The following is a 23,094-nucleotide window of genomic DNA, read 5'->3' on the forward strand; positions in this document are numbered from 1 at the left end:
GAAGTGGGTACAGGCCTGTGGGACTGAGACCTTACCTCCTGAGGTCTGCATGCTGAGTCCAGGTGGCGTCAGAGCGGCCTTAAATCGCAGGGCACCAGTGTAGGACCGCCGTAAATTGACTAGCGTGAAGAACCCTCACATCTGGTGTCAGAAGTGTTCTCTGTGTAAAGAAAAAGCTTTCCTTTCAGCCTGCAAGCCCAAGGGCCTGGCTCCTGCTCCCACTCTCCCCGCTCCCAAGCTTCGGCCACACCCGCTGCTTTTTCTTTGGGGCTGGCACGTTCCCTTTTCCTCCTAAAGATCTCACCTCATAAGGGGCACTTCCTCATCCCTCTCCTCCCCCATTCAGTTCTGCAGAACTTGACTGGTTCCTCAGGAATGACTGGAGTATTGCCACACCCCTTAGACCCTTCCAGGATTTGTGGAAGGAACTGAATGAGGGAGGGAACCAAATATACTAGGTTCATCAAACGTCTGCAGGGCTTTCGTACGAAGGACTATCTTGGCGGTTTCCAGAAAGGAAAATTTGGACAAGAGAGACACGATGGAAGGGAGACACTTCTGCTAAATCTCAGGTAAGAAACAGTAAGAATCATTGGTGTCCACGCATCTGGACGGCAGCTTATCAGAGCTGGGCATTTCCAGGTAGAGGTCACGTGGCAACGCTGTCAAGATGAACAGTGCTGCTCCGTTAGGAGGCAGGGCCAAGTTACCTCCAGCCCCACCAGGTATACAACTCTGTTCTACGATTCTCATGGATTCCACAGAAGTCACAGAGGCAGCAGTACCCAAGTGAATTCCCTAGGGAGAAGCCACACCATTTTGCTTCTTGCACATCCATAAAGACGACAGCTCTTACAGCCAGATCTGCCTCCCACCGAACACCAAAAATGGAAGGTGGGAAAGGCCTTCAAGGGAAGTGCAGGAAAGCCTGCGTTATATTAAGACAGAATTCAGACTGGCAGCTACCAGTATTTAGATTTTATTTCATTTTATTAAAAGTTAAAACTACAGAACAAAAACTGTATGTACAAGATGACGGGGAAATGCCTAAGAGGAGAAAACAGATTAACACGACAAGGATGACGGTCAGCCCCGGCTAGACCAGAGCAATCCCTGTGGCCTTTACAGAGGCCAAAGGTGCTGGCCCCAGGTTGCGCGCCCTCCTGCCCACACATCCTCTCTACTCACAGAAGCCCAGAGAAACCTGCAGGACTGGTTTCAGAAAAACACTAGGAATACCTTCAACGTGCTCTTTGGCACAAGTGGCAGAAGCACCCAGGATAGGAACTCACACCAAGAGGCAACAACAGTCCTCATGACACCCTCATACTCTCAGTCACATAAAACAGACCACAGTACTCTGGAAACGAACGACTATGATCCACGGAACAAAGTGGAGACAAACCTCCGGGAGCCAGTGGGCCATCGAGCAGCTCAGAGAGGAACACTGGCGAAGCGTGCCCACCTACAACGGCGCGAGAAGCAGAAAGTAGAGCCCATGAAACAAACACCCCCGTCCCCAGCCCAGCCTGAGCCCAGGAGACTGGGGGTGATGCTGGACAGTTCAGCCACGAGTGCTGGCACTCCCCCGAGTCCCTCGGCGGTCAGCTCTGTGCCCCCCAGGCAGCGTGAGGGCAGCACCGGTCTGCTTGCCTGGCTGGCGTCTCAACAGCCTCCTGCACTGGCCCCGGGCCTCAGAACTGCTGAAGGATCATCTTCCGTTTCAGGTCATGGCTGAACCTGTTCATCCTAAAGAGCTCGCTGTCATAAAAAGCAGACAGGTTGTGGATATTGATCTGACGAGCCTAAAAAGAGAAAACGTCAGAGTGAGCCGTGGGCATGAACTTCTGCTCATCTGCAGCACAGCCTTCGGTCCTGGCGCAGTTTCTCAGGCCCGTTCCTGGCCGGGGGGAGGGTGGCAGTCAAGCAGAGCAGAGGCGACTGGGCCAGGGTCTGGAGCCAGACACAGGGCTTGGAGTCTCAGCTCTGCCGATGGCCTGTGAGCGGGGACCAGCTCCTCAGTCACTTAGTCGCACTGTGCCCATCTCGTCTGTAAGAGCGATGGCGGCCTCATCACCTTGTTTCGCCACGGTCAAGAGCGAAAGCGCGTGGTGCTCAGCATGCCATGGACACTCAATAAATGGCTCCCATCCAAGGCCTGCCCACCTTAATGAGGAAACAAGGACTTCTTGCCCCCAAAGGTGATGGACAGCCCCCCCAGGAAGCAGCCCTGCCCTTCCTCCCCTCTGTGCCCATACCTTGTCCACCAAGTCCTTCTCGGGAACTTCGATCGTGTCCTGCTGGGCCCCAAAGCGGTTGCGCTGGTATGTCACCTGCTCTGCCACCAACTGCTTCAGTATGAACAGCAGGAGCTCGTTGTTGTCTCGCCGGAACGAGAGGTAGCGTGCGAAAGTCTGCAGAGAACAGCCGAAGTCCAGTGATGCCCTTCCCTACCAGGGCCCTCGAGACCACTATAGGATGACCGGCCTCCACTTCTAACACACTCCTGTCATGACCTGCCAGAGCAGCCGGGAAGGACAGCAAAGTTCTGGTCTGGGCCAGAGCCTTGGGATGCCCACCATGGCCGCCTGTGATGAGCAGCACCCCCTCCCCCGGCAGGCCACGTTCCCACAGGCCCTCGCCGCAGCTCCCACCCACCTTCCTCATGCTGCGCATGACGCTGAACTTCTGTGTGTCGATGAAGCTCTCCAGCATCACGCGGATGGCCATGCTGACGTCATCCTCTATCACATAGTCGCGCAGATGGATGCGCGCGTGGGCCTCTGCCATGCGGATCATGGACTCGATGTGCCGCACCGTGATGGGGATGCTGCCTGTCGCCTGCAGCGGGGAGACAGGCGAGAAAAATGGAGAAGTGGCACGGCTGGTGGCTCCTGTGGCAGAAGTCGATGGAGCCACTGGGTGAACTCACACCTCCCACCCTTCTCGAAGCGTGCTGGGGGCCCCCATGGATGCCGGATGCTTGTGGCCCGCCCCTATCCCACCCGCACCTTCTCTACTACAAGCTCACTCGTGTGCCCCCTCCCACCCCAAGTGCACGATGTTTCTGGCCAGCTGTGCTGGCTTCTGCCAGGTGGGAAGTACTCCACATTCCCGTGTACGTGAGAGAATATAGCTGTCTCTATAAAAACTAAGTTGAATGCTCACCAAAGACCTGACAAAAAGGCAAAAAAGAAACACAGCAGCTGTTGCCTTGACGAGGTAGGTGAGACCCACCAGTCTACACGAATTCTGCATTCCAGTGGCACACAGGCCGCCTCTAAATTCCACTCTGCTACAAAAGAACTAACACTCGCTCAGATCGTGCGTTCATTTGGGGGAGATTCACACAAAGTCAGCCCGGAACTGGCCAACACTCCAGAGACCCGGGGCCCCATACCATGCAGACGGACGCATTCACACTCCATCTGCAATAGGATGGCTACAGTATCTACGTAGCAGTTCTTAGAGGAAAGTCACACTGGCACTTCTGAGATGAACCGCACAGCTGAGGAAGCTTCTGCCGTGCTTCCCTCTCTGCAGCCCACCCCCCTGCCCTCCGCCCCGACCCTGGGCGCTCACCATGGACTCTTTCCTCAGATCACTGTACATCTGGGCCACCTTGTCCTGGTCCATCTGGTTGAGCTTCGGGTGGACCCTCTCCTTGGCATAGATGATGTACTTCTTCAGGACCTCCTGCGGCAGGGGCTCCACACCGTACGTGTTGGGCATGGCGGGCTCCTGGGTGCCACTGCTGCCCAGCTCCTCCTCCTTGTTGTTGGGGTGGTGTCTGATATGGCTGCCAACCACAAAACGGGCCAGCATCTCATCCTAAGACGAGACAGGAGAGGCCAGGCCACAGGATGAGTCTTGTGACCTGGCCCGGGGTAGGTCAGCTCACCAGAAGTGAAAGCCGCAGGTGGCTCAGGAATGACACTCTCCCAACGGTGCCATCCTACATCTGCTGTGGCCACGCGGCGGTGGGTGCCGGGGGTGACCAGTGCACATGACAGAATTCCGCACGGAGCTTGCCTCCTAGTGAGGGGAGAGGGAACAGACACGGCTTCTGAGATACCCAGAGAGTAACATGCCTGAGATTGAGGCCCGAGGAGATCCCTCCAGCTGAGGCCGCCAGAGCGCCACAGCCATGCGGCAATCTAGGAAGAACACTCCAGAAAGAGAGCCGAGCATGCTGACAACACAAAGCCTGGCGTCCGCAGGGGAGGTAGAGAGGGCAGTGTGGCTGGGGTGGACGAAGCAAAGGGCACGAGGAGGAGACAGGTCCACAGGAATCCTTGTAGGGCCAGCGGATTCTCTGCTAGTTACACTAGAAGCTGACAGCAAGTTAAGAAAAGGCATGATCCATCCACCTTATGCTTCCAGAAGATGGGCCAGCTTCCACCTTCCATCTTGGGAGCAGAAGCCAAGGGACCCACCACCAGACATGGCAGCTTCGGGTCAGAGCAAGAGAAGCTGGCACCCGGATTGCAGCAGGGATGCAGGAGAAGCACGTGGGTACAGTTGGTGGGGCCAGCAGGGCCTAGTGACAGAGTGGGGACCATGTCGGCTGGGCGGTGGGCACAGGCCAGTGAAGGAAAGAAACCGAGGCTGACTCCCTGACAAACACCACGGTCTGAATGGTGTCCCTTTCCTTGCAACTAGTACAACCCGGGCTCTGATCCTCACTCAAGGTCCCTGCAGCTTGCTGCACGGGGCCCGAGACATGGGGCTGTGTACCTGGACTGGGTCCACTGTGTCCCTCACCACACACAGGATGTCGAAGCGGGAAATGATGGGCTCCGTGAGGTCCACGTTTTCTGAGAAGGTGAGTGAGGGGTCATAGCGGCCTCCTATAACACAAAGGCACCTCTCCATCAGGGCTCATGCTCATCTCCTGAGCAGAGAGTTCTTGCCAGCCCCAAGTCGCTTCAGAGACAAAACAGAAAGACGACCTTGGAAGAGGATGAACACTCAGTGCCTGCAACTGTCAGGCATGCTTGACAAGACGTTGAGGTCTTTCCCTGAGCCCTTCCCTGACATAGCCTTTTCATCGAATGTGTAACCATCTCCCAGCAGGAAAAAACCTAGAATAAGTGGGCGGGGTGCCCGGGCTTCACCTCCGTGCTGGCTGGGACCAACAATCAACTCGACTCCAGTGGAGACAATGCACTAAATTCTTGTCTTCTAAGGAAAATGTCCAAAACTGGTTCTGAGAACACAGCCCAACAAAAGACCCCACGTCCTGCTTCCACGCCGCCCCCTTCCCCCAGCAAGAACCAAAGAGAGGAAGGTTTACTGATGCTCAGTTCCTTCCTTCCTCGGACCCTGGGACTGGCCGAGGGAGGCTGCAGGCTCCTGCTTCCCGAGGCAGGACCTCTCCGGGTCTTGCCTCCCTGGGGCAGAGCCCCAACCCCCATGGCTGTCGTGCCTGGCATACCTATGGGGTTGGCCGCAGCAATGATCGTGCAGCGAGCCTGCAGGGAGGTGACGATGCCGGCCTTGGAGATGGAGATGCTCTGCTGCTCCATGGCCTCGTGGATGCTGGTTCTGTCCTGGTCATTCATCTGCAAATGTCCAACTGCATGATGCTTTGCCCCGACTGCTATCCCATGAACACTTGTTCCCCCACTCGGGGCTAAGCCAACACCTCCCCAGTACCATCACCGTGTGGCCCAGGGGCCCACCTTGTCAAATTCATCGATGAGACACACTCCTCGGTCAGCCAGAACCAGGGCTCCAGCCTCTAAGGTCCACTCCCTGCTGACAGGGTGTCGCTGGACATACGCTGTGAGGCCCACGGCTGAAGCCCCCTGGCCAGTGGTAAAGATGGCACGGCTAGACACTTTCTCGACGTATTTGAGGAACTGAGACTTGGCTGTGCCGGGATCTCCACACAAGAGCACGTTGATGTCACCTCGCACCTTGTGCTTACCCCCTGGAGGCAGGGACAGAGGTGGGGATGTAAAAGAGGAGAGGGGTGCGAGGTGTAGCTGGGTTATCGCGAATTTCTCAGCCTGCTTATGCGAAGCACATTCTTTTAGAAAGGGACGTGATACCCTAGGGCTAGCAATCCCACTTCTGAGCACTGGACCCAGAGAAATGGGTGCACAGGGACGCCTGTATAACGCTCTCAGTCAATGTTAAGCGACTGGAGGCAATGCAAATGTTCTCCACCCGGGACGGCTACGTACGCTAGGCTACGGAGGCCACAACGCAGTCACGGGAGAATAAGCCAGCTCAGTGGGCACCAACACAAACCTGCTACTGGGCAGAAAAGGTAAGGCAAGTATTTTACACAATCACTAACACACGCTACAGGAAATTACTACGTTTGTAAACAGAGACATATACACACATGCCACAAAATTCTTCTGGTTTTTGTAGACGTATGCACGTAAGTCTATGTGAACGGCCGTGCAAAGGTTAGGGCACACACCACACTAATCAGAGGAAAGACCACAAACGGGACCGGCTTAGAAACTGGGCGCTTGGGTGGCTGTCGGGTAAGTGCCTGGCTCTTGGTTTTGTGGGTCTGAGCCCTGAGTTGGGCTGGGCTGCGCTGTGCACGTAGAGTGCGGAGCCTGCATGGGATTCTCTCTCTCTCTCAAGATAAGTAAACTTAAAGAAAGAAAGAAAGAAAAGAAAGAAACATGGTCAGCAGTGACTTTAACCTTTCTGTGACTTCTAACAATTTAAGAATATCAAAACATATTCACGTATTATTATTTTTTAAATGTTTATTTTTGAGAGAGAATGTGCACATGTGTGCACAGGGGAAGGGCAGAGAGAGAGGAAGACACAGAATCCGAAGCAGACTCTGTGCAAACAGCACACAGCCTAATGCAGGGCTCAAACTCATGAACCGCAAGATCATGACCTGAGCCAGTCGGATGCTTAACTGACTGAGCCACCCAGGTGCCCCCGTGTTATTTTTATAGTTAAAACCACCCAAAGAGCCATGGCCATGGACCACGCTCCGCCCACAACGACCAAGCCATACATGGTCTGGCCGTCTGTTAATATGTGCTTTCTCCCCAGGCGCCCGGCCTTTAAATGCAGAGTCCTGCCTTGTCTAATACCCACAATGCTGGCTCCTATGGACACCCGTGCAGAGGAAAGGTGGGTGGCACCCAAGCGCCACTCACCTGGGTTTTTAGGCTCCCCTCCAAACAGAGCCAGCGCCAGGCCTCTCTTGATGTCTTCGTGCCCATAGATGGAAGGAGCAATACTGGCGAAGATCTGCAAGGAAGGAAAAGAGCCAATGAGAATGGCACCTGTGCTCTGCATCTGGGCCAAGCTGACACACACAGCAGGTCCCCCCCACGCTCCAGTCTCAGGGAACGGGGACACCTCCAGCCCCCAAATGCCCACACCACGGCGCCCGGGTGGCTCAGTCAGTTGAGAGTCCGATTCCTGATTTGGGCTCAGGTCATGATCCCAGGGTTGTAGGATCAAGCCCCACGTCGTGCTCTGTGCTGAGCATGGAGCCTGCTTAAGATTCTCTCTGCCCCTCCCTCTGCCCCTCTGCCCAATGTGTGCACATGCTATCTAAAAAACAAAAAATAAATAAAACATCCTAAGATTTGAAACAACATCAAATAAAGATAATACCAGAGACATCAGAGAAATGTCTCGCCAGCAGGAAGGAATTTCCACCTCCACCTGCATGCCTTTACTGTTCTCGACCTGCCTTCTGAACTGAGGAGCTCTGCACAAGCACTGCACATCCTTCCCTCCTTACAGGTCACACCAAGGCAGCCAGCAGTGCAGCCGGCCCCAGGGGGGAAGGAGGCACTGGAGCAGGAAAATCAGTGCTGAAAATCCTGAGGGAGACCCACCGGGCTGGATCCTGCCTGCTCCACAGGCCAGAATTGCTCCCTCTGGACTGCCCAGAAGGTGGAGTGAAGGTGGGAGAAATCCAATTCTCAGAGCTGGAGCTAGGGGTCAGCGGTTTATCCCAGGCACGGCTGCTTTCCCCTGCTGCCAGAGGACAGTGTGACCAGCAGGTCCTTCCGGAAAGAGGATCTGCCAGCACCACTGGCACTGTGCCAGAAATGCCTCCTGCTGTGATTTTATGTAGTAAGTTAGGAGCGGAAGTCGGTTCCACATGTACGCTTTTGCTGGTTCTTTCCTTGGCCCTAACATTTTCCGCAAGACCTAGCCCAAGGAGAGGACATAGAGCGTTAACTGGTGAACGGTAGTCCAGGCCTGGTGTGTGTGAGAGGCTGCCATCTCTAAATACCATTTCCCACTGAGAGAAAATTATACATCCCACAGGGCTATTTGGAGAAATGGCAGTGTCTTGCAAGAGAAAGAAGAAAGCCATCACAGACAACTGGGGTCACGACGACACCACTCAGGAGCCAATACAACAGGCTTCATACTGGCCACTAGAGGGACACGCTGGGCATCACCTGGAGCCTCAATAACACAGATATTTGTTAATTTGTAATGACATTCAGTGGTCACCCCGGGAGGGGACCATTGCTTATTCTGAAAACTGGTAAACAAAGGGAAAGAATCAAGCACCCTCCTGCTTTTCCTGCTGGACCTTAACCCAGGGACAGTCCAAAAATTAACAGAGAGAAGCTTCTCTACATAGAAGGATTCTAGAAAATGAATGAAGAAGGATTTGGAATTAGAAGACCATCATTTTGCAACCCCTGATGAATGCATGGGTTTAGCCAAGGATCATCAGTGGCTAATGTCACAGAGAGGCAAGGCACGTGTCCCCGGTGGGAACACAGGCCCCTGATGCAGTCTTACCGCGCCACCCCCCGCCCCCACACCAAGAGAAGAAAAAAACCCATCAACCTGGAGACTGGGTAAGCCTGCGCAGCTCAGTAACAATTCACAGAAAGCGGGTGGCCCAGGAACATGTTCAACAAGGGCGCAATCGGCAACACCAGACCGTGGAAAATTTAGCAGGCAGACGACCCAAATTTTTCCACAAACAAATTGCAAGAGGGCACCTGGGTGGCTTAGTTGGTTAAGCGTCTGACTTTGGCTCAGGTCATGGTCTCGTGGTTCTTGAGTTTGAGTCCCACATCAGGCTCTCTGCTCTCATCACAGAGCCTGCTTCGTATCCCCTGTTCCTCTCTATCTCTGTTCCTCCCCAACTCATTCTCTCCCTCTCTCAAATAAATAAAACCTTAAAAAAACTTGCAAGAAAAGAGGAGATGGAGAGGGGACCTAAAAAGATTGAGACTTAAGAGATTAATCCGTCGCAATGTGGGGGCCTTCCCTGGGGATCAAGTCCAGGAAACTTGTAAAAAAAAAAAAAAAGAAGTAGGATAATCAGGGAAATGTGGAGACCAACCAAATACTTGGTATTACAGAACTGCGAATTAGTTTTTTAAAGTGTGGCTGCAGAGTTGGGGTTAGGTTCAGCAGAGAGGGCCTGTCAGAGATCCTTGGTTGCAGATGCTGCATCGGAAAGTGGCCTCACAGTAATGAGTGGACCCGAGGGGACACAAGGCTGGCACGACTGCAGCAACCAGTGGAGCCGGGGGAAGGATATGTGCGGCTCACTGTGCTGCTCCATGCCTACATCCAGAAGTTTGTGCGGTAAAGTTTTAATAGTCAGGTCAGGACTTGTGCTTGGGCGTGCACAGAACTCACCGTAAGCCAGCATGCACACAGGCGTCCTCCCCCAGACGCAGTAACTGACGGAGAGGGAGCAGAGAGCTGTCCCTGGAGCGCGGGCTCAGACCACACTGCCCAATGGGGATCCTGCCTCTGCCATTAGCAGCTGTGCGGCGTGGAGGCTTATTTAATCCGTGCCTCAGTTTACTCACCAATAAGACGGGTACATGTGACACCTCCACTATAGGACTGTTGTTGCTACCTGGAAACTACCTAGAGAGTGTCAAGTAGGTGCTTCATGCTCAGTGTGCATGATTCTGCCACGACACCCTCACTTGTGCCGGGAGTGTCAGGAGACACGATCTGCCATGGATGTCTCCTCCTCCTGTGCGTCCTGTGGCTGTGCCAAGGCCACTTGTCCCTGACCTCTCTTTACCCAGACCGCTTCTCAGGGCTGTTCCCGTATGAAGTGCCCCTGCGTGGATGAGGTAATGTCTCCCTCCAGCACCAAGACCAGCAGGCCCCCTTCCTGCCTGCTATGCACCAGTTTCCCAGGCTCAGCTCCCCTCCTGCAAAGCACCCACTGCATCCAGATGGGCCTCCTGTAGATTAGAGGGCAAGGAAGCAACCATGCTAAAGCCCACACTGTCCTGTCGCTGACCTAGCTGGTCTGAGCGAGTAACAGGCAACCTTAATGGCTGGTAAGAAGGGTAAGACTAAACCCAGACCTGCCGAGGAAGGACACGCTTCCCGTGAAGTATTCCATTTAAACCTCATGATCCTGGGGCCTCCACGTCACAAAGGAGGAAACAAACCGAGGCTCTGGGCAGACAACTGTCTGTTCCTAAATGAGACAGGCAGGACCTGACCCCAGATTCCTCTGACTCTGAAGCTCATGCTATTAACTCTCAATACGCACTGTTCCCGCTCCCCACGCAGAATACCCCGCCAGAAAGAGGAGACAAGCCCCCAACTGCACCGCGACTGTGAACACGAGACGGTGCTTATCTTCCTACGGTTTTTTATGCCTTTGGGACACCCATCCACGTTTTGAACAAGTAGTCTAACTTCTGTACGGACGTGCAGTAACAGCTCCCTGCTGAGCACACAACAGTGGAGCATTTGTGTGTGCACATCTATGTAATCTTTGTAACAACTCTGCCTGCGGATCCTACTACCCAGATGCAAGCAGCCCATCTGATCACACCAAGGGTTGGGCTGAAATCCAAACTAAAGAGACTGGCTGCACACCGATGCTCCCATTAGTTCTTTGCAATCTAAGTGTTAGGCGTGAACTACATCCCTTGATATGTCGGTAGAAATATCTATCACGGACGAGGGCCCACAAAATCAAATGCCCTGGGTTTTTGCACACTCGAGTTATTCAGGCTGCAGAGAACAGAGAAGCGGGTGGCTGGGGCAGACAGCAGGGAGCACGCCCCGTCTGCAAGGCAGCTGCCGCTTGGCTCCTGTCTGTCACTGCTGGAGAGCAACACAGACCTAGCACTGATGGATGCTTGGATGGCTTCTGGATCTTTAGGTGAAAACTCTGGGACTCCTAAGGATGATAACTCATTCAAAAATAAATGCAAACTAAAAAGAAAAGGAAACACAGAACCACATACCAACTGAACAAAACCTGCTGGCAGGCAGCATGTGGCCCACAGGCTACCAATTTGCAAACCTCTGGCTTCGATAGTTCAAAGGAGCCCCACCATTTTTGGATCCTGCCTGTCATCCATTCTTTCAGTTTGTTCCCGAAAACTTGAGTGTAGTTTCTGTCTTTGAACAAGTTATTGGTGAAAACATCCACCCTGACACTGGACTAAAGATGGGGCCAGTACAGATCAACCCTCCCTGGTATCATCTGGTCTTCCTTTACCCATGGGGGCTCAGAAAGGGGTCCCACAGAGATGTCATCCTCTCTAGAAGAATCCCTTTCAGGGGCGCCTGGGTGGCTCAGTCAGTTAAGCATCCAACTTCGGCTCAGGTCATGATCTTATGCATCAGGCTCTGTGCTGACAGCTCAGAGGCTGGAGCCTGCTTCAGATTCTGTGTCTCCCTCTCCCTCTGCCCCTCCCCTGCTCATGCTCGGTCTCTCAATAATAAATAAACGTTAAAAAAAAAAAATTAAAAGAAAAAAAAAAAGAATCCCCTCCAGATCCTTCTAAAGGACCTCTCTTTAGGAGTGCCTGGGTAGCTCAGTCAGTTGAGCGTCCGACTCTTGATTTCAGTTCAGGTCATGACCCCAGGTCATGGGACCAAGCCCCAAGCCCCACGCTGGTCTCTGCACTGGGTGTGGAGCCTGCCTCAGTGTCTGTCTGTGTGTCTCTCTCTCACCCTCCAACCGCGCTCTAAAAATAAAAATAAATAAATAAAGGGCCTCTCTTTAGAAGTCACCCTCTCCAACACTGAGAGAGTCACCGTGTAAGCGTGCAGGTGTAACTGAAACTGAGCAGTTAGTACACTGATAGCCCACACGTGTGCACCTGAAGAAGTTAGCTACACAGACAAGGAGGCAGACGAAACAGCAGCTACCAAGGCCCAGAAGTGCGGCACAGCTTTCTATGCTAGGACAACTACGAGCAGTTCTGGAAGTCTGGGGCACAGGGCACGCGTGGGGACCGCCTTCAACTACATCCTGTCTCCCACGCTCTCATCTGCTGCCGTCCTCGTCTCCTTGACAAAGCGGGAGAGCGGCAAGAACTGAAGCAGAGAGAAAGAGGGGTGCTGGCAAAGTGTCCTAGAAGCACGGGGCTCCCGTGGCACGTCAGGCGCACACGAACACGGCTGATGTGTGCCAGGCCACCCAGCAGGGAGGGCTGGGTCTCTGTTCCTGGAGAAACTGGCTGAGATACTCACGAAGAGTCTGAAAACATGTCCACTGCATTAGCACTCATTTTCCTCTGGGAAGCGTGGGAACCAAAGAATCATGGGTTGTAACCATCTTCCCATGGTACCGATTTTGTGAGAAGATCCTGTTCCATTGTTTTCTTTCTTGTTATTGGGGATCCTGATTAACTATGAGCCCCATGAGGGCCAGGACTGTGCCGGATTTCCCACCAAGATCCTAGACTGTGGCCATAAAAGGCATCCAAGGACTGAGTGTGCTGACAGAATGAGGTTCTTGTCGTCCAAGGCTGGGAAAGCACCCGCCTCCTGGTGGTATCCCAAATCCTAGTGGCCCAGGTGGAGGTGACAGAGGTGTGTCACATGTGGCCCTACCCTCAAGGGAAGGATCCCATTTGTTAAACAAGCCAAATGGAAGCTGCACTGAACCAAGGGTCTGGCTCTGCAGAAGAGCAGAGGCAAAAAGAAGGCTACGCTGTTCTGCGTTAAACGCTGAACAGGAAGAGAGAACGAAAAAAAGATGGAGGACAGCCATGAGCTTGAGGAGAACACTTCCTGACCTGGGAGCCAAGCGATACCTGAGCAGGTGAAACATACATCCCAGCTCCCCAACCTTCAGTGACAACATCCACAATTAAAACAAAGAAACCCCGAAACCACGCTGGGGTTGAGTCCTTCCTAGAGAAACCACTGTGGGGAGGAGTCTGGTAGCAGGGCGCACTCCCCACCCCCCCATGCGGCACCTGTTTCAGCTTTGAGCCCAAGCTCCACTCCATCCACTTACTCCTCACCACAGCCCCATCCCACGCGAATAGCGGTACAGTCCCCCCCATCAAGGCAAGTTTTCCGAACTGACGCCAGGAAGGGAGCCCAGACTCCAGGACCCGGGGAATTAAGACCGTGGTTCTGGGGCAGTGGGCCCCCAGCCTCCTCTGGGAGCATGGCAATCCCGCCCGGCCTTCCACCTGCCTTCTCCCCGATCTGCTGGTCCTTGGAGAGGCTGGTGATCATCTTCACATCTTCATCTGTCAGTTCCCCCACGGCAACCTTGTTGTCCTTCTTGGCCACGTGGTTGGCTAAGATGACAGTGGCAAACACGGGGAAGCCGTTGGCCGTGTTGAGGGAGCCATCGTAGTTGTTGTGGTAGATGCCAGTCAGCTCCTGGGAGAAGGGAGCCAAGCCAGAGGGCCAGCCCTGGGTCAGACCCAGGGGCGCGTCCTCCTTCCCAAGTCATCCCCAAGTCCTCCACGCCAGGCACCGAGACAAGTAACCCAGACGGCCAAAGCAAAACTAACTCCTACGTTCCAACCCGCCAGCCTTTACAAGGACCGAGGGGTCTTCCTCTCAGCAATGGAAGAACCAGCCTCAGCCAACGCCCCCGCTGCCGGCAACCCTCTCCAACCCTCTCCACACCACAGATGCTCACGCTGATTTCCCTAGCAACTGGGCTCCCTCCGCGCCTGCTCCGGGCCACTTACTATCTCATCTCCTGGCTTGCAGCTGTCCACCAGATCGGCGAGGAGGATCGCGTCCTTGGAGCGGGGCAGACGGCCGGCCGCCACTTTGCCGGGACTCTCCTGAATTCGAATGCGCTGGTAGTTCTGATACACGGTCTGTGTGGGGCAAACACAAGGTCACAGGAGCCTGTCTCTGCATTGCCAACCTTGCACCCCTCCAAACACTGACTTATTATGCCACCCGACCTTGGCCACGGCCCCATGAGGAGGGAAAACAGACATGGTTCTTCTTTCTACCAACTCACTAGAAAACGGAGAGTGAAAGACAGCAGGGAATGAGCCTGCTGTGACCAACATATGAGTGGACGGTCCCCACCCCTGCCACCACCCCTGTGGATGCCTCTCTACTGCTAGACAGTCAAGCACCTGCTAAATGCTATGTAACCCAGCCCTTGTGCACATGGATGCTGGAACCAGGCTGCCCCGGTTCAAATCTTAGCTCCATGGCTTAGGCTGTGTGATCTTTGGCAAGTGATGTCCCCTCTCTATGCGTTTTCTGCAGAATGGGGATGCTAACACTCTGAGTGCAACCTCATGGTTAAATCGTGCCATATGTCAAAAACACATCAATGCCAACTAAGACGGTGAGCTCCACTAAGCGTTGGCTCTACTGCCAAATGTCACAGGCTAACGTCGTGCTGTGCAATGTAACATCCATTATTTCACTGTCTAGCAAAGAGGCCACAAAATACAGCCGTCGGAAGCACACAGTCTGGATCAAAATCTGGAGTTCAAATCCTTTGGACCTCTTCCTAGCTGGGTGACCTAGGGGTCAGTAATACCACCTGCCTCAAAGGGTGTGAAATTACACATCACCCACCCCTCGGTACCTTGCAAGTACTCCAGAAGCTTCAACTATAATTACTACTTGTTTAGAAGCAGAGCCTGAAACTCTGCTCCTGTGTACAAGACTTCTCAAGAAGCTTCTGTGAAGGTGGACTCTTAAGGAGGATAAGCTAAGGGGCGTCTGCATGGCTCAGTCGGTTGAGCGTCTGACTTCGGCTCAGGTCGTGATCTCACTGCTGTCAGTACAGAGCCCACTTTGGATCCTCTGCCCCCCTCCCCCGGCCCCTTCCCTGCTCACACTCTCACTCTCAAAAATAAATAAACGTTAAAAAAAAAAAAAAGACGAGCTAAGCAAGCAATCTGGGCGTCCCCTAAAAGTACTGTGATGACCCCCACTCTACAGATGAAGTCATTCAAGTACAAAGGCAAACAGCCCAGAGACTTTCAGCAGGACCTCCTGAATACGGCACAGCAGTGTCTGAGGCAGTCACCATCTAGAGGCCCCCAGTGGGAGGCTGTCAGAGAGGTAGGTACCAGGGTCGTCAAGGGGAAGCCCCATGTGGGTGAGGGACGGGAAAGCAGGTGCCTTGCTAAGGGTGCAGCCAGGTAAGAGTGAGCCCAATTTTCCAGAGCTTCTCATTTTTTTAAAGAAAGCCATCAACTCTGATGTTTTCACTAAAATCATCTGCTTAAAATATTGGCTTAAATTCTCAAAAAACACCTGGGCCAAACTAAACAGACTAGCCAGATAGATCTGGTTCACCTCAGGGTGCGGCCATACGCACTTCCATCCTGCACAGACAGGAAGAGCAGCCAACAGTGGGCACAGGATGGTCTCTCACCTCTTCCATGTTGACTTCAAAGGGGCCAGCTGACTGGCACTCGGGGCAGGAGCCCGGCTTCACCTCCTGGTTCTGAGACTGACAGAAGGGCCCCAGCACAAAGTTACACTTGTTGCAGTTGTACTTGACCATGCTGAGCTGGGGCAGGACACCGGTGCAGCTGGTCACCACCCCGCTGGTGCGGATCAGCTGGTTGAGGTGCAGCTGCCTGCAGACACGAGAGCGAGAATATCAGAGTCCTGGAGGCCAGATGCATGACCCGTGCCCTGCAGAGGTCAGAGCGGTAAGTAGGTGGATCCAGAAAACCCAGGGTCATCCCATCACGCCCCAGTGCCAGAGCACAGGGGTTGAGGACTCTCTCCTCAGCTGAAGCCAGCCTGCCCACACCTCCGTGGCCCTGCTGGAGCTCCCCCGAATGAAGCCACAGCAGGGTGCTAAGGACCCGGACCCTGAGGCTTGCCCTGCCCTCGGCTCACCTGAGCGAGCGCAGCTCCTCTACCAGAGGCAGGTGGGAGATGCGCACATGGATGTGGCTGGCGATGCGGTCGTACTTGGGGTACATGGCCAGCACAACCTCCAGGGCAGCCTCATCAAAGATCTGCAGCAGCTCTGCAGGTGCCTCAGGCAGGAAGTAGGCCAGGACGTGCTCCCGGGCCGCCAGGTCCTCGTAGTTCACCACCAGGCTCTCGCGGTTCTCTGGAGGCAGGAAAAAGAGACTGAGCACAGAGCTCAGCCGCGGACACAGCAGGCACTTTCCATCTCACTGCGCGGGGAAGAAGGCCTGCCCACCCAAATCCTTGGCTTGGGGCTGGCAACCCCAGCCGGACTTCTAAGCCTGCCCTGCTTTAGCTACGTGACTCAGGCAAGTGACACATCCTGAGCCTCGGCTTCCCAAACTGTAAAATGCAGATGTCACACAGCGTAGCGCAAAATTACATCAAGTGAAATGCACAGGGTGATGTTTACAGGAGCGTTGCAAACTCAAAATGCCTAAGAGGGCCACGAAGGAAACCTGTGAGTAAACTGTGTCAAATACAAAACAAAAGGGGGCGGAGTGGACAGCAGGGAACCAAGATCTGTGTGCCTCCTTTTAAATGTAATTCCGGCCACACGGAAACATGCTACTTTCTGACTGAACTAGTAATCCAGACTTTTACATGAAACCGGCCGCCTATTAAGCACTCAAAAAACATTTCTGTGATCCAGCTGGTGTCCCTGGACAGCCAGTGAGCATCCTAGTGCAGACACGCATTTTGTATTCGCCTAAAAGACAGACATCTCCAGCTTCAGGTGGTAGCTCCTGTCTAGCTACAGGCAAGTTACCCAGTATTCCCCACACTTCCCACCCCTATTAAATGTGCCGTTAAAGGCCCATGCAAATGGCCTGCTGCAGGAGAACTCTGAAAAGCGGACTGAGTGAGCGGAGGGGACGCGGGGATGCTCGGAAGCCACACCTTTGCACATGTCACTGATGCGCTCCTTGAAGACGTTGTGGCCATGGCTGTCCACATGGGTGCGCAGGAAGTTCTTAAAGCGGTGGTGGATCTCCAGGCGTGGGCCTGCCATGCTCACCCATTCACGCACAGAGTGGCCCTTGAGGTCCTCCAGGTTCTCAATGCTCTCAATCATGTCCTCGTCCTCCTCGCCCTCCTCCGTGGCCCGCTCCACCTGGCGGCGCTTCCGGGAGGGGCGCTCCTCATCTTCCTCGTCGCTGTCTGGAGGCCAAAGGGATACCCTCAAGTGAGGCCTTCCCCAGAACTGCTTTTCCCAGCTCCCCTAGGCTCTGGAAGCTAGGACCAGCCTTGCACCCTTGGAGGTTGCAGACCTTCGAACCTACCGTACAGGAGCCCACGGCGCATGCGGCCCAGGCCCCGGCCAGCCTCTCGGTCACGCTGCCTCATGGCCCGCTCCGCTGCCTCCCTCTGACTGGCCGTCAGCTCCTCTACGTCCTCATCATCCAGGGCCAGTCCCTCGGCCTCATAGGCATCCAGCTCCGGGATGGCACGATAGTCCCTGAGAGAGCCCCGGAATGGACCCTGTTAGTTATCAAGACCAAAACAACCCCCCCCACACCTCCAGAAGTGGGCTTGCTCCAGAAGGCTCAGGAGCCCCAGGCTGGGCAGGCCAGAAGAAATCTTGGTCTGTGTATACAACGGAGTATATTTCAGTCTTCAAAAGGAAAAACAGTCTGACACGCTAAACATGGGTGAATCATTTTTGTGTTTTTTTATGTTTATTTATTTTTGAGAGAGAGACAGAGACAGAGCACAAGTGGGGAGGGGGCAGAGAGAGAGAGGGAGACACAGAATCTGAAGTGGGCTCCAGGCTCCGAGCTGTCAGCACAGTCTCCCACAGACTGCGAGTCATGACCTGAGCTGAAGTCAGACACTTAACAAACTGAGCCACCCAGGCGCCCCTAAACATGGGTGAATCTTGAGGACAAATATGCTCAGGGAAATAAGCCAATCCCCAAAGGGCAAATTCTGCAGGATTCAGTTTGGAAGGAGGAAAAAGTTCTGGAGATGGGTGGCAGAGATGGTGACACAACAGTGTGAGTATACTTGATGCCACTGGATTGAACACTTAAAGAGGGTGAATTTTGTGTTACGTGTATTTAACCACAATAAAAAAAGGGGACAGATCTCCAGACAGCTTTGAGCATCCCGAAAGAAACAGGAATTGGAGGAACCCCAAAACCTTCAGGCAGCCAACCCCAGCCCCCCAACAAGGCAGAAATTTTCCCCACACCTTCCTCCTCCCAGACAATGCCGCCCCAAGCCCCTGGAAGTTCTGGGAGGGTCATCTATTGACATCTGCCAAACCAGCTTCTCTGAAACGTCCACACACTGGCTCAACCGTCTCAGCTACCCTTAAGATCTTCAAGGGCTCATTTTCCAGTCACCTACCAGATATTTGAAGGGGGAATGAATGTTGCCTGAACAAAGAACCCATGAGAGTGAAGCACGGCTTTCCTCCCTACAATTCTGGGAGGTAGACACCATTATTCCATTTGAAAGATGAGGAAATTGGATTACGGGGGTAATGGGGCTTTTGCCAAAAGTCGCTCAGCAGAGTTGGGCATCAAATACATCCAACCACAAACTGCAGGCTCATTCTCAGATACCATACTACACTCCCCCCTCCCCCCCCCAGACAATCTTCTGGAATTCTCCCTTTTTTCAAAGTGGTGATTGGAGGAACTGCACCCCCCTTTCTTTTCTTTGCAGTAAACTCAGAATAAGTAATTCCACACTGCTGATGCCAGAAACAGATCCCAGAGCCAGGTACATTTCTGGGCTGATCCATTTCCAAATGCTTAAATGTTTTCAGTTAAATGGTATATGTCTAGTTCTTTGAGAATTTTAAGTCACATGAGATGTCCTCTGTCCTCCGTGAAATTCTAATTGGTCCATATTAAAACTAAAGAACTGAACATAATCAAAATTAAAAGCTTTTGTGCCTCAAAAGACACCATTAAGAAATGGTTAAGAAAAAAAAGCCAGATTGAGAAGACAATATTTGCAAACTGCGTATCTGATAAAGGACCTGTATCCAGAATAAATTTTAAAAACTTACAACTCTGGCACAAAAAACAGACACTCAGATCAATGAAACCAAATAGAGAACCCAGAAATGGACCCACAAACGTATGGCCACCTAATCTTTGACAAAGCAGGAAGGAATACCCAATGGAATAAAGATAGTCTCTTCAGCAAGTGGTGCTGGGAAAACTGGACAGCGACATGCAGAAGAATGAACCTGGACCACTTTCTTACACCACACACAAAACTAAACTCAAAATGGATGAAAGACCTAAATGTGAGACAGGAAGCCATCAAAATCCTAGAGAATACAGGCAAAAACCTCTTTGATCTTGGCCGCAGCAACTTCTTACTCAACATGTCTCTGGAGGCAAGGGAAACAAAAGCAAAAACGAACTACTGGGACCTCATCAAAATAAAAACCTTCTGCACAGAGAAGAAAACAATCAGCAAAACTAAAAGACAACCGACAGAATGGGAGAAGATATTTGCAAACGATGTATCAGATAAAGGGTTAGTATCCAAAAATCTGTAAAGAACTTATCAAACTCAACACCCAAAAAACAAATAATCTGAAGAAATGGGCAAAAGACAGGAACAGACACTTCTCCAAAGAAGACATCCAGATGGCCAAAAAACACATGAAAAAATGCTCAACATGACTCATGATCAGGGAAATACAAATCAAAACCACAAAGAGATAACATCTCATACCTGTCAGAAAGGCTAACATTAACAACTCAGGCAACAACAGATGTTGGCAAGGATGCGGAGAAAGGGGAACACTCTCGCACTGTCGGTGGGAATGCAAACTGGTGTAGCCATTCTGGAGAAGAGTATGGAGGTTTCTTAAAAAGTTAAAAATAGAACTACCCCATATCCAGCAATTGTACTACTAAGCATTTACCCAGAAGATACAAAAATACAGAATTGAAGGGGTACATGCACCCTGATGTTTATAGCAGCACTATGAACAATAACCAAACTGTGCAAAGAGCCCAAATGTCCATTGACTGATGAACGGATAAAGATGTGGGGTGTGTGTGCATATATACATACACACACACACACACACACACACACACACACTGGAATATCACTCAGCCATCAAAAAGAACGAAATCTTGGGGTGCCTGGGTGGCTCAGTCGGTTAAGCGTCCAACTTCGGCTCAGGTCATGATCTCACGGTTCATGGGTTCAAGCCCCGCGTCGAGCTCTGTGCTGACAGCTTAGAGCCTGGAGCCTGTTTCAGATTCTGTGTCTCCCTCTCTCTCTGTCCCTCCCCCATTTGCGCTCTGTCTCCCTCTGTCTCAAAAATAAACATTAAAAAAAAAAAAATTAAAAAAAAAAAGAATGAAATCTTGCCATTTGCTACAACATGGATGGAGCTAAAGTAAATTATGCTAAGCAAAATTAGTCAGAGAAAGGTAAGTACCATATGATTTCATTCATATGTGGAATTTAAGAAACAGAACAGATGAACATATGGCAAGGGGATTTTAAAAAAGGAGAGGGAAACAAACCATAAGAGACTCTTAATGATCAAGAACAAACTGAGGGTTGACGGAGGGACATGGGTGAGAGAGGGGCTAGATGGGTGATGGGTATTAAGGAGGGAGGGCACTTGTTGGGATGAATACTAGGTATTGTATATAAGTAACGAATTACTGAATTCTACTCCTGAAACCGATAATTGCACTGTATGTTAACTAGGATTAAAAAAAAAAAAAAGATTAACCACAGAGTTCCCGTATGAGCTAGCAATTCCGTCCCTAGATATATGCCAAAGAGAATGGAAAACATATGTTCACATAAAAAATTCAGAGCATCTGTCCAAAGACTCCCAATTCCTTCCACAGTGTGACACGCATGGCACAACAGTCTCATCATCTAGGGTAATGATGCTTAAAGCAAAGATCTGAAAGGTCCAGAGAGCCCTCGCAAGTCCCTCGGGTGGCTCACAAAGGGTACTCTCCATGGATTATAGGATGGCCTGTACAGTGCTCTCAAACACACCACATTTGGAACCCCTGAGTCAGAGTAAAAGAAGGTCCCAAAGGGGGCACCTGGGTGGCTCAGTCGGTTGAGCGTCCGACTTCGTCTCAGGTCATGATCTCGCAGTTGGTGAGTTCGAGCCCCATGTCAGGCTCTGTGCTGACAGCTCGGAGCCTGGAGCCTCACTGGGATTCTGTGTCTCCCCTTCTCTCTGCCCCTCCCATGCTCATCCTCTGTCTCTGTTTCTCAATAATAAGTAAACGTTAAAAAAAATATCTAAATAAAAAAAGAAATCTTGATTCATCAGGTACCCCCGCACAGTTTCAGTTGCAGAAAAGAAGTGGCAAAAAACAAGTTGCAGAAAAACACTCAGCTGCCTCCTCTTCCTGTTGTTCCAAGTCACCCTTGGCATCCTTGACGTGGTCCATCACATTAGAGACCCCTTGCATCCCCTGGGATGCACATCTTATGGAGCTGAGGCTCACCCAGGCCTTAGGACCCAGACGAAGATTCAGCAAGTTACAGGGACCTATGCTGTGGCTCCATGAACCTGTCTCCCCCTAGACCCTGCCATCAAGGTGCACTCACAGACAAGGATACTCTGATTCATCTGCTACCCCTGCACCCAAAGCAAGGTCACTGGACACAACCCACGAGCTCTCCGCAAAAACCGTCTGCTGAGTGCCTGGCCTTGAATGAAAATACCTCTCCATGCCATCTCCGATAAGCTCCTCTCCATCTTCTTCCTCTTCATCCAGGGGTCCTTCTGTACCTAGAAGTCCCTCAGACTCATCCTCAAAAGGGGGAAGATCACGACCAGGGCTGGAGGTCAGGGCATCGGTGCGACGGGAGCTTCGCCCAGGGCTGGAAGTGAGAGGATCGTTTCGCAGCCGCCGGGCTGGGCTGGATGCCACAGTGTAGGACTCAGATGATTCCTGCAATGGAGGACCGAGAACTCGTGAGGGCTGACTTAGCTTCCCATAAGGCAGCCCTCTCTCTCTACCTGTGACCCTGTGCCCCCGACACTCCAAACCCTGTCAGGCTCAAAACTTTGCCCTTAGATGTTCCCTCTGCCTGGAATGCTCTCCAGTGAGCTGAGCCAATGGCTTCTGAGCACACAGGAAGCAGCTCAAGTATCACTTACTCAAACACTGCAGCCACTCACTCCCGTTTCCCTTCTCCAGGACCAGTCACTAAGCACATCTCATTTGCTTATGTACCTGTTTCTCTACTCCCTCTGCCTTCCTCTCCTGTAAGCCCGCCTTCCCACCCATGAAAGCACCCACAACATGCAAGACACTGCGATAGGAAACACAATACAAGAGTGACTGAAACCTCAGAGATCTGGAACGTACAGACTGGTGGAGAGAAGACAATAAATAAGACAAATGGACAAAAAATACCACAATACGTGCGCGAAGATGGCGGGACCGTGTCTGTCTTGTGTACACCCAGCGCCAGGCATAGAGAGGGTGCCCCACAAGCATGTGCGCGGTGGGTGAATGATAGTGGCCGGGTGGGCCACTTAGCTCGAGTTAAGAAATTCCGAGCTCCCAGCTTGGCGCGGGGCCCGCTGGCTTTGCAAACCCCACAAGGGACGAGTACAAGGGAGAAATCAGCTCCCGACCCGAGCCCAGGGACCCAACCTCATCCGGAGGCCCCTTCCCGGCGGGATCGAGCGCGGCGAAAAGAGCCTGAGAACCAGAAGCGCGCAGCCCCTCGCCCCAGTTCCCGGAGCGCGCCCGCACCGCCCGCGCCCCTGGCCCCAGGCAGACGTGCCGGGTCGCGGGGACCACCCGCCACCCCCCAGGCCCGCTCCCCTCCGCACGGCAAACGCGCGCTCACCGCCATGGTAGCGCCTCGCTCCCCGCCGCCACTCCGGCAACAACCAGTTTTCGCGCGAAAAGCGGCTCACGTGACCCGCCCGAGCCCGCGAAGCGTCCGAAAGAACACAGCGTCGTGACGTAAGCCTTATCT

General features: G+C 52.7%; 1 protein-coding gene across 1 annotated transcript; it reads right to left on the reverse strand.

Annotated features, from left to right (window-relative positions):
• Positions 1-964: 964 nt before the first annotated feature.
• MCM2 (minichromosome maintenance complex component 2) lies at positions 965-23,059 on the reverse strand. Its single transcript, XM_049641121.1, has 16 exons — positions 22,963-23,059; positions 21,823-22,052; positions 17,418-17,593; positions 17,035-17,295; positions 16,057-16,276; positions 15,581-15,788; positions 13,914-14,048; positions 13,405-13,596; positions 7,146-7,239; positions 5,685-5,935; positions 5,438-5,564; positions 4,738-4,850; positions 3,583-3,831; positions 2,659-2,841; positions 2,259-2,414; positions 965-1,805 (listed from the first exon to the last, which is right to left on the reverse strand). The coding sequence occupies exons 1-16, from the start codon at positions 22,966-22,968 to the stop codon at positions 1,695-1,697; spliced, it is 2,712 nt and encodes a 903-aa protein (XP_049497078.1). The 5' UTR covers positions 22,969-23,059; the 3' UTR covers positions 965-1,694.
• Between the last annotated feature and the right edge of the window lie 35 nt (positions 23,060-23,094).

This window comes from Panthera uncia, chromosome A2, assembly GCF_023721935.1.
Source record: "Panthera uncia isolate 11264 chromosome A2, Puncia_PCG_1.0, whole genome shotgun sequence".
Taxonomy (NCBI): Eukaryota; Metazoa; Chordata; class Mammalia; order Carnivora; family Felidae; genus Panthera; species Panthera uncia.